At 44.4% G+C, this 11,624-nt stretch overlaps 1 protein-coding gene across 2 annotated transcripts; it reads right to left on the bottom strand.

Moving 5' to 3' along the window:
• Positions 1–692: 692 nt before the first annotated feature.
• On the bottom strand, positions 693–11,387 carry LOC108162511. Of its 2 annotated transcripts, none has more exons than XM_017297299.2 (8): positions 11,286–11,387; positions 8,077–8,366; positions 6,645–7,817; positions 4,431–6,580; positions 2,972–3,488; positions 2,736–2,899; positions 2,424–2,656; positions 693–1,758 (listed from the first exon to the last, which is right to left on the bottom strand). In XM_017297299.2, exons 3-8 carry the CDS (start codon positions 7,103–7,105, stop codon positions 1,654–1,656), a joined length of 3,630 nt encoding a protein of 1,209 aa, XP_017152788.2. In that variant the 5' UTR covers positions 7,106–7,817; positions 8,077–8,366; positions 11,286–11,387; the 3' UTR covers positions 693–1,653. The 2 variants fall into 2 exon arrangements, with proteins under 2 accessions (XP_017152788.2, XP_033249017.1); XM_033393126.1 differs by having other exon boundaries at positions 2,972–3,440.
• Positions 11,388–11,624: the final 237 nt, after the last annotated feature.

Here is an 11,624-nt window from a genome sequence, read left to right as displayed (position 1 = left end):
ATATTCATATATATATATATATTTATATATAAATAGATATCACCTTATATAAGCAGCGTAAGGAAAAACCTAAACAATTTCATTTTGTTTTGTTTAAATTTCATGTGTTTTTTGTTTGTTAGTTGTTTGGTTTCAGTTTGTTTTTCACGAAATCAAATGAAAACTACTTAGATTTCATCTTCTCCTCCGTCATACCATCCATTCATCCCATCCTCTATAATTATTGCCTGTACGCGACCTCTGATGACGCCCTCAACAAATTGTTTAATCCTGTTTCTACACTTCTCCTTTCCTTTCCTTTCCTTTCCTTTCCTTTCCTCTCCTCTCTCTTCTCTCTTCGCTCGTCCCTCGTCTCTCTCTCCCTCTTTTTTCGTTTAATTTTTACATTTTAGCAAAAAAAAGATGTGCACAAAAAGTTGCACATTTTGCTAGATATACATAGGTGTAGAACTTTATATATACATATATATATATACGTATATATTTAGGCATATACATATATATACACATATGTATTGTATATATGCGTGTTTTGTTTCGTTTGGTTTATAGAAAAAGATTCTGGAAGGGTTTATGCACAAAAAAGCTAATCGGTCGATATAACAATATATATGTATGTCTATATAGATAATAAGTAACATGTATAGTATTGTTTGTGTGTGTGTGTGTGTTCGTGTATGTGTGTTCGTGTATTTTATGACAATTTTAACAAGAACAGAACCTTATGACAAAAAGTATAATGAAAAACAGATTAAAAAAAGTTTTTAAAAAACATTTTGAAAATATCGGTTTTTCATTTTTGTTGTTTTACTTGTTTTTTTTTTGTTTAGGTTTTTTTTTTTAGACTAAGTAAAATATTTGTTGTTGGTTTTTCGTTTGTTAGATTTGTTGGATGTTTGGTTTTGTTTTGTTTTTAATAGTAGCGCTAATTGTTTTTTGTTTGTTTTGTTTTGTTTTTTTAAATTAGAGATCAAAAATAGTATTTGTTGCATTTTGTTTTATCATTTCATTTTGTTGTTGTTTTGTCGCCGTTGTTATGCGCTTTGTTTTGTTTTTGGATTTTTGGTTTTCGAGATTTTGTTTTTGTTTTTTTTTTATATGTCCTTGTATTTTTCCAACTTTAATATATGTATATATTACATATATATATGTATATGTACATTTTCGATTATATACACTTCATTGCTGGCAATTGTTGGTGTTGGTGTTGGCGTTAACGTTGCTAGTGACATTGACGTTGATTTTGTCGCAATTGATGCTCTTATAGTTGTGGTTGAAGATGTAGCTGTTAGTTTCAATCGGATTGCGACTGTTTGGTAGATGATCCATGACCGAATGCGGCTGCAGCGGCCCCGGCGCTGGTGGCTGCTGCGGTGGCGGCTGCAGCTGTTGTTGTTGTTGCTGTTGTTGTTGGCTGTTTTGGGTGCCACTGCCGCTTGTGTTGGCATTGGCATTTCCGTTGGCATTGGCATTAGCGTTGTTCATCCTGTTTTCGTATTTCTGCTGCTTTCTGGCCAATATATGACAGATAGCATTGTGTGTATGGCCGGGCATCAGGTGACGACGACAGCCGTATATCTTCCCTGACGAGTATTTGTAATTGTATTTGATCAAGTCGACTGACGGACGATTGTTGCGGGCTTTAATTTGCAATCAGTGAACATAGAGCGTATTCAGCACGAGAACGTGGTGATTGTTCTTGGCCAGAGTGACCACATATCCCTCGGATGTGATTTTCAGGCCGCAGCAGCGTGAAACCTGTGAAAAATTCTCATATTAATATCCATGTCATCAGTTAGTAGTAGTATTAGTTGTTGAAGTAGTAGTAGTTTTAGTAGTTGTAGTAGTAGATCAATGCAAGTATGATAGCTTATGTGGCATTATTTCTACGAGTAATGAAGGGCCTAATCAAACCATAATATTACTACCACTATATAAAATAATATTTGAGATTTTGAGATATCTTTTTACTTGTTAAAACAGAAACACAGAGGACGAACAGAGACCGACAGATTCCAGCATGCAATGCAATGCCACGTCATGTGAGCTTGAATTATAGGCAATCTAGTAGATGTCATACGACTTTGGGAAGCAATATAGTACAGCTCAAGGACAGAAAATCAACTGCGAGTCGGTGAATCACAGAAGAGCAGTGGAACTAATGGTACATACAGATTTTTACATTCAGAACACAATAATACTCCTACTCCTACTTCTATACTAGCTTACATAACTTCATACATTACTTGTGCTACAACGAAATGTTCTCTTTTAAAGGAATGATAATATTTGATGGTACGAGGGAAAATAAAAAAGCTTACATGTAAATTAGAATTGCAACAGTGTGAACAGAGTTCAGATGTGCTCTTGTTTAGTTTGGTCTGAATGTGATTGTGATTGCAGGTGGTGGGTACACAACAAACCTTGACATGGGGACACTCAAACTCCGATTGGAGGACGCCCTCGCGCGAATAGCAGGCCACATGGAAGCGATTTCCATGCGAGTCCCCGATGAGGACATCACCGGCATTCGATATATCAATGCCATTGGGGAAGCAGGTGACCTTCTCATTGCCAATACGATATAGGAATGTACCATCATCTTGGAAAACAGCCACACAATGACCCTTGAAATCGCAAACGTAAAAATCATTGTCTAAAAGAGAAAAAGGGATTCATATTTCATTACAAAATAAATAAATAGACAAATAAGAAAGAAAGGGACGGACACTCACCGCGTATGGCAATATCAGAGGGCTCACGCATATAGTCACTGCAATCAAACCAGCGCACCAGCTCCCCCTCCTCGGAGATGACAAAGACAGTGGGGGAGACACTATCTACGGCCACAATGTGACCCTTTGCGGTGACGGCCAGTCCGGCAACAATATCAATATATCTGTTAGGGATTAACACATATTAATTATGTATTTTACACAAATACTATAAAGAAATATGTGTAGGCCCTTACCTGATGGCAATTTTCCGCATAAAATGTCCACATTTTGAAAATATCTGCATACGGGAGCGCTCGTTGCCGCGATCGCAAACCACAAATTTTCCATTATTATGCATGACGGCCACTTTCCGGGGATACCAGAGTTGACCCTCCTCCTTGCCGGCTACCCCAAATTGGAACTTGAGGGCACCCATCTTGTCAAAGACCTCGATCCGGTGATTGTTTGTATCCGCAACGATGATCTCCTCATCAACGCCAAGGCAGAAGCCATGTGGGGAATTAAACTGCCCCTTGGCCGTGCCCAGGGAACCGAATTTGCATCTGATCTGCATGGGTGTGGCCTTGTTGCGGCCTGTCACCACATTGGTGGTGCCCGGGGGGGCAACGGCATGGAAACTGTTGAGGCCGATATCCTCGACGCCGCCGACAATCGGATTGAGGGCCTGGAGGCTGGGCGAGGTGGCAGCTGGCAGGCAGAAATCTGATAAAAAATCAATTCCCGATGAGCTTTCGCTCGACAACAGATCATCTGTGTGCAGTGTCGCAGTGGGTTTGTGGTTGGTGTGTGGGTTGAAGGGCAGTGGTAGTGGGTGTAGGGGGGAGCGTGTCGTGTGTTTGTGGAAGGAAAGAAAAATAAACTCAAAATCATAAGAACTGAAGGTGCTATAAGAAAAATAAAAGGAAGGACCATTGCAAGGTCTGGAGGAGCAATTCTTTATCATGAATATATTTAACCCAAAAAACCCTAAACCAAACCTAACCTAAAAATTATTAGCCGTCAAACGGTGTTCTAACAAAAACCAAAGAATCTATGTTTAGAGGTATCTGCTATGAAATCTTGTTACTGCGAATCTTAAAAAGCTGGCTGCTGTGAAAGCGGAGTCCTGCTGTGACATCTGAAAGCTGACTGCAATAATCATTGGTTCTATAAAAGTACGAAAGCTAGCTTCCATGAAACTGCTTGGCTGAGCCTGACAAAGTTTTGCCAAAAGAAACCCCCAAGGTTAAGACTACAAAAGCTCTCTGCTATAGTACAGGCAAATCTGCCTGCTATCAAACTATAAAACATGGTTGCTATTAAACTAAGAAATCTGGCTGCTATGCAACTATAAAATATGCATTTCTATGGAACTAGGCCTACTAGGCCTTTCTGCTATTAAACTACGAAATCTGCCTGCTATGGAGACTAGAAAAGCTGTGCTGTGAAGCTAAGAAAGCTGCCTGTTATAAGCGTAAGGAAGCTGTCTGCCATGCGACTGCCATGAATGATCTTTACAAGCACTACAGTTTGAAAGCCCTGAAAAATGAATAACCATTTTCCAAAATACACCACGGACGGAATTCATATCAAATACTCGCTTTCAGCTCATTTCTGTTGAATTTTGATTTCCTCAAGTCTTTGCAATGGGTTAGAAAAATACTTAAGGTACAATATAAAAACGGAAGCACCATTCGAATCGAATCCACTCACCATTATTATTGAGTCCCAATTTGGCCAGGGCCTGAAGATTGTTAAGAGCCCGCTGATCGCCGGACAGAATGTCCGCCAGAGTGATTGGTTGACTGGGCGTCACCGCAGAGGCGGGCATAACAGCCTGCTGTTGTTGTTGCTGCTGCTGCTGCTGCTGCTGTTGGTGGTGCGAAGCTCCGGCGCCGCCGGGCACAGCTGGGCCAGCGGTTACCTGAGCCACATTCGGTACGGCAGTAGCACCGCCCACGGCCAGTGCCTCGGTCAGGGAATCGGACATTGTTTCGTTAAGACTGGCCAGCCTTGAGATATTGTATTCCAGCATGCTGAAGGACGAGGGTGGGCCACCACCGCCGCCTCCGGCCATGCCATTAAGTGCGGCCATGTTGGGTCCGGGTCCGGCATTCAGATTGACATGAGGAGCCTGCTGCTGCTGTTGCTGCTGCACTTGCACAATGCCTTGGGGCGTCACCAGTTGGGCAATTTGCGGTGGCATGGGCTGCTGTTGCGTCTGCGGTTGATGGAGTACCACTTGTTGTTGCTGGTGCTGCTGCGCCTGTTGCTGCTGTGCCTGCTGTTGTTGATGTTGATGCTGCTTCTGCTGTAGCTGCTGCTGCGCCTGCGCCTGCTGCTGCTGTGCCTGTTGCTGCGCCATCTGAGGCAGCTGTGGCATCTGGGGCATTTGTGGTAGCGGCGGCAACTGGGGCGCCTGTTGCAGCTGCGAGGGCGAGTCCGGTGGCAGAGTGCTCATCAGCGAGAAGCTAGTCATGGCCGAGTTATCCCCATCGAAGGAGTTAGGAATCGAGGATGGCAACGAATTGGGACTGAACACAGCCGAACTGAGGCGTCCCTGTACGGAGGAGCTGCCGCGCGTGGAGGAGTTCCCACCTTGGACATGGCCATGGCCATGGCCCACAATCAGAGGCGTAGAATGATGCTGCGATTTCAATGGGATCTGCGACTGCATCTGTTGCTGTTTCTGCTGCTGCTTCGAGTGCTGCTGGTGCTGATGGTGCGACGATGGCACCGGAGACAATGGCTTGGGCGTATCCACCGGACTGCAGCTGGATTCGGTCTCAAATTTACCAAACATATTTCGGGCGAACTGCTCGAACCTTTCCGGCTTTGTCTCAAACTGTATCTGGTAGTTGATGTCGCATTTGGGTGTCTGCTCCATCAGCTTCTTGCACTGGTCTGTGATGAGGGGCTGCAGAAGGAGAAACTCCACGGCATTGCCCTTGTCAATGGCCCGCTGGCCAAACTGTGCTGCCTGCTGCAATCGGCCGGAATTGTTCTCCAGACTCTGCATGAGATCCATGATCTTGAGCTCGCGATCGGAGTGCAGACGCCCCAGTTCGTTGATCAGGTCGTCTCTGATCTTCTCGAGCATGCGCTTGTACATCTTATAGCTATCCTCGATCTGCTGATGGACCATGTCGTTTTGGGCTTGAAGTTCGGTGAGGGCGCTGCTCAGATTCCCGGTGGCATCATTGCAGTAGTCGGCCTTCTTTAGAGTCGCGGAAATGAGGTCATCCAGATCGGCGCGCACCGCCTGCTCGGCAACGATGGCCGTCTCGTAGTGATGATCGCTGCCCTTGTGATCGCCCAGCAGACAATCATTGCAGGTGGGCACCTGGCACGTGAAGCAATAGTATTTGAGATTCTCGCTAACATGCTGGCTACAGAAAACGGGCTTGTGGATGAACAGCTTGTCCTGGACGTTCTTCTGTAGATCCTCGATGCGCACCACCTGATGGTTCTCAAAGCAACGCATATACTTGTGGGCATTGTCGCAGCCGTTGCACAAGAAGTTGGCACAATCATTGCACCGGGATATGGCCTCTTCCTTGCTTTTGCACGAGGTGCAGGGTATCTGCTCCGATTCGAGGTTCGATAGATCCAGTATATTGGTCAAAATATAATCGTATGTGAGTCCCTTGACCCCCTTGGGGCCCAGTCGGGTGACTTCCTTGCAGACGGGACACCCCAACAGCGTGGGCAAACGGTGCTGATGCTCGCTGCCGTCAAAGGACGATGAGGAACAGCTATTGGGCGAACTGGCCGACACCGAATCTGTGGCCACCAGGGCCTGTAGACAATCCTCGCAAAAGACATGCAGGCAGGCCAAGATACGGGGCATAACCAGCCGAGAGCTGCCAAGGATTATAAAATATATAGAAACACATATGGAATGGATTGTAAGAGCCCGAGACTCACCTGCACAATTTGCAGAGCTTATCCCCATCCTTGATGAGGCTGCCGCACGAGTCCTCCAGCGAGTCTAGCTCGGTGACGCCATGGCTGCTCAGCTCCTGACTGCTCGCCGCGCTATCTATGTCCACCACCAGACCCAGGCCCATGCCCAGGCCCGACGATGTATTCGAATTGGCCGTTGATGGGGCCGGCGATGTGATCGAACCCGCCGACCCGATGCTCGACGAACTAACGCTGGTCACATCGATGCTGCCCACGGTGCTGCTGCCCTTGCCGGTGTCCGTGTCCGTGCCCGAGCTGGAGCTGCTCGAGCTGCTGGAACTGCTCAAGCTGCTGCTCGTGTTGCTCACATCCGTGTCCGTGTCAAGGACCGATAGATTGGTTACCTCGTCGCACAGCGACACGTGAGACGACTCCGCCGCTTCCACGGGGGCCAAGACGATATGCTCCTCTAGAGAAGTCATTGTTGCCAGCAACAGGTTCTGTTTGTTTCTTTTTTGCTTATTTGTCGGCGTGGTGTTGTATGTTTTATATAATCGAATATATATGTATATATATATATATATTGACGTTTTCTTCCTTTTCCACCCACTCTGTGGTTGTTCTTTCTTTTGTGGTTTCTTCCTTTCTGGGGTGTGGTGGTGGTGGTGGAGGTTGTAGTGGATGGTTGTATGATTGCGTAAAGAAGAGATTGTTGTGTGTGTTCTTATTCTTAGAGGGGCTTTTCCTTTTCCTATGTTGTGGAACCTTAACTTCTCTTTTTTTTTTTGTTTAGTTGTATAAATCTTTAAACTTTGGCTTTGGCTTTGTTTTGTTGTTTCTGTTTTTGCTTTTGTTGTTGTATAAGAGTTGCACTTCTTCCACGTAGTTCTTCGACGTTTTTCGTTTTTTAAATACTTGAGCTTAATATTTACTGTTGATTCTGGTGCTGTTGCTGGCTCTCGTCCCTGATATTCTTGATCTCTCCACGAGCGGCCCTGCCAAGCCTCGGAGTTGAAATGATCCAGAAAACGGTACTCTTACAAACACAATCTCACACACAATAGTCACGAACGAAACGAAGTGTTGTTGTCACACGAACACCAGAACGAGCAGCGGCGAAGACGCAGGCACAGCCAAAGAGTAGTTGGAGTGAGAGAGAGACGACGGCTGCGAGATTGAGTCGTCAGAGTAGCGCTATTGAGTGGGAGTGATTCCGAGAGAGGGAGAGAGAGGGAGAGAGAGAGAGAGAGAGAGAGAGAGAGTAATGTGAGTTGGCGTCTCTCGGTTATCCATTTGCACGCATACAAACACACACACACACACGCAAGCGCACGCACACAGTTCGAAAAGCCGGCACGAATTATTACTGTTATTTGTTCTTCGATTACGTGATAAGTGTTGTTGTTTTGTTGCACAAACTTATTCGTATTCAGGGATCTCAGGCAATACATACCATACAAACACACGTAAATAATTTATTGCCAATTTGTGGACAACCTCGGCGACGAGACTCCTCCTCCTGTTTTGTGTGTGTGGCTCGTTGTCCTGTCGTCTTTCTTGATCCTTTGAGGTCAATGTTTAAAGCATTTGCATTGCGTGGGTGTTTTCTGCCTGCGATCTTGTTCTTGTTGATGCAATTCTTTCTTCGTTCGGAACGACGACGAGTACGAAAAAAAAGGACGACGAGACTACGACGATAACGAACACTGACGAAGAAGAAAGATAATGGACGACAGCGCCGCGCTGCAATTTGATAATTTTTGTCAATAAATTTATGCAGCAATTTCGATTGCGTTTCGAATAACCTCCTATGATACCATAGGGCACTAACCAACGCGATAAATTCGATTAGCAGTCACAAAAAAACGAAAAGCAAACAAAAAATTAACAAGCAAACGAACGAAAAAAAATTAAATTATCGGGAAACAACCGAACACAACCGGCAAAAACGTAACAATGAATAAAATTGACATCAAACAAAACGAAACTAGACGACCAAATCGAACGGCCTGCCTAAACTGAGAAAAAAAATTAAATTAACAGGAAACAACCGAACACAACCGGCAACAACGTAACAATGAATAAAATTGAAATCAAACAAAACGAAACTAGACAACCAAATCGAACGGCCTGCCTAAACTGAGAAAAAAAACAGAGGAAAACTGAGAAAAACTGAGAAACAAAGGAAGCCTGAGGAAAACTTCATGATAGGTTTTGATTTGACACATATATACGTTCTAAGTAGAGTGAATACTCGTATGTGTGTAGATTTGTATGCCGAAAGTTTAAAAATTTCGAATTTATAGATATTTCGTTTAATCAGTACTTCTTCTTTAAACAGTGTGGAGGGGGGGAGGGGGGAAGGAGGCCGTCGTACCCAGCAGTACCATTCCCACGCCCCACTCTCTCACTCTCGCACTACCGTAAGACACTACTACTTGCAAAGACAACGCCTGACGCTCTTATGCAAGAGCGCATATACATACACACGCATTATGCTGCATCTTTTACGGCTTGAGGATAATCAGAAATATAAATCCAATTGGTATCCGATCCCGTTTGAGAGGCGGCGGCACATTTCGCTGGAAATCGCGAAACCCTAAGCCCTCATTCATAGGAAATAAAACATTAAATTAAACATTTCGTATTGTGAATAAACAAGAAACGGTGACAGATCATGCCGCACACCATTTTAGTTTCTTTAATCCACAGCCGACCCCAGCACCACCCCCTCCCCTACTCCTTTTCCATAGGATACACGTTTCATGCGAAAGCTGAGAGCGAGATGGAGTGCTGTGGAGTAAAGAGGATTGCAAGGGAGAGAGTTCTAGTTTACGTTACGTTTACGTTACGATTTCTGCTTTTATGTGTATAGCTATGTACTAGCACACACACACACAAACAAACACGCGCGCGAATCGTAAGCAGCTGAGCTCTTCTTTGCTCTTTAGCCTTTGGCCATTTTTTTTTGTCAGTTGGGGGGAGGAGGGGAACACGCAGGCGCCTGCGTCTGCGTCGAACGGTACCTGAAAGCAGCAGCAGTGCCGTCGTTTCAGCTATTACCCCCCCTCCCACCAATCATCACCTCCCGAATAAGGCTAGGTGGAGGGGTATGGGCAAAGGCACGTAACGGACTCAAAACCAGTTTTTGGCTAATTGGTCCAATAAGTTAATTAGCTGCCAAACGAAATTGAATTGACAGGGCATTTGATTGGGAGAGGGGGGGTGTGGATGGAAAACAATTTGTGGAATATTCCAGTTTGTTCTTAGCCGTCTCCTGGCTTCCAATGTCATTTGCATATAAATGGAACTGCCTTTTCGGGTAAAAAAAAAAAAAAAGAGTCCTTGACCAGGGGAAAATTGCGTGTGCAATTGAATAATGTACATGCATAGGCGCTGGCAAATAAACACATATACAAACTCAATTACTATCACCGTTTTACAGTTTAATTATTTTTTTGGGCAGCGGATGTGTGACAGATTTAAGTTTTGATTAGCTGTTCGTCCCCCTTGTACAACCGCTTACACGACAAACGCACACACACACACATTCAAATAAATCAGCTGCAGAAAACAGTTGCACACGCACATATCTATGTATGTAAGTACACATGTCAGGCACAGACACCGAGCACACACGTGGTAGTGAAATGTGACGGTTTTTTTGTTTTATCCATTTACCGGATTTATTTCACTATTGCAATTGATGCCATGCCTCATCCCCCACTCCCGTCCGCACATCATCTCACCTAACGGTTTTTTGTGTGAGATCTACGTCGCAGCTGATTTTTTTCTCATTTTGTTCGCTTCTTTTACGTACTTTTTCTTCTTCTAAACGCTTGTTTTACTCTCTCGCTCTCACAATTGCGAACAGTTATTTTTGAGTGCAATGCTGGGGCCTGGCTGGGGACCCATGTGTTTAGGGGAAGAGAAGAGCGCGCGACCGAAAGAGCGGCATATGCATGTACATTTGTATTGGTGTGCGCAAGTCACCCAAACGCGGAGGCACAAAATAAGAGAACAAAAAAAGCAACGGCAAAGCACACACACATTTGAACACATGCGAAATCACATACATATGTACCTATGTACTAGACTATTTGTATGAAAATTGAATTTCTTTTCAAAATATGAGAATATAATTCTATTTTAGAATAATTAATCCATATGCTCTCTATTTAAACGCTTCACTACCTCACTGTTTCTAAGAGGGGAACCCCTCGAAATGTAACTGTCCAAATACCAGGCCAATTGTCGCCGTCCTTCTCCTTCACTCTCTTCACAATAACTAGAACAGGGAAAAAGACCATTTGGTTGCTCCTTAAGAGCCCCTTCTGCAGTGGATGCAAGGAGCCTATGGACTACAAGGGATGAGATGGAGAGGGTGTCACTAGCGTTGTCCTTGAACGCAAAATTTCCACTTGACTACCGCCCAGGTGGTCGTGGTCAGAAGGCACACGCGACAGAAGCGCGCACACACCGAAACACACTGTATATAGCATAACAGACTAAAAAGGGGAGCCAGCCGGAGGAGGAGAAGTAGGCAAAGAAGGTCCTTGAAATGCCTAAACAGCAACAATATCTAAACAAAATATAGCCAGACAGCAGGCCATGGGTTTACTGTCTTAAACTATTCGCCAATTATTCCTCATCTGGCGGTACCTTTTAATGTATTTTTCACACGTTTTTTCCTCTGCTCGTTACGATTTTATATTTTTTTCGTCGCGTACACGAACGCACACACACAACAGCAGCACGAATGGGCTCAGTGTGCCCGCGGATTTGTCGATAAGATATGCGGTCTGACACTCAGAAATATACCGAAAATACGTCACAAGCTGCAAAATATACCGTAAGTATACTGACGAATTATTTGTAATCATATTCCATCACCCTCAGCCCTGAACACATTATTTTATCCGATTGTCGAATCCCTTTCCTATAATACTGGCTTATATTAAATTCTCATCTTATTGGATTGTTAATAGAATAAGGTTTTAA

Source organism: Drosophila miranda, chromosome XL (assembly GCF_003369915.1).
Source record: "Drosophila miranda strain MSH22 chromosome XL, D.miranda_PacBio2.1, whole genome shotgun sequence".
NCBI classification, from domain to species: Eukaryota; Metazoa; Arthropoda; class Insecta; order Diptera; family Drosophilidae; genus Drosophila; species Drosophila miranda.
Note: the sequence above shows the minus strand (reverse complement) of the source record. Positions and strands in the feature narration are given on the sequence as shown.

Coding starts and splice junctions, on each gene's coding strand:
- LOC108162511 (XM_017297299.2), bottom strand. CDS start 7,105: ATGACTTCTCTAGAGGAGCATATCGTCTTGGCCCCCGTGGAAGCGGCG. Junction 6,581..6,644: donor AAGCTCTGCAAATTGTGCAG/GTGAGTCTCGGG, acceptor AATCCTTGGCAG/CTCTCGGCTGGTTATGCCCC. Junction 2,900..2,971: donor ATGCGGAAAATTGCCATCAG/GTAAGGGCCTAC, acceptor AATCCCTAACAG/ATATATTGATATTGTTGCCG.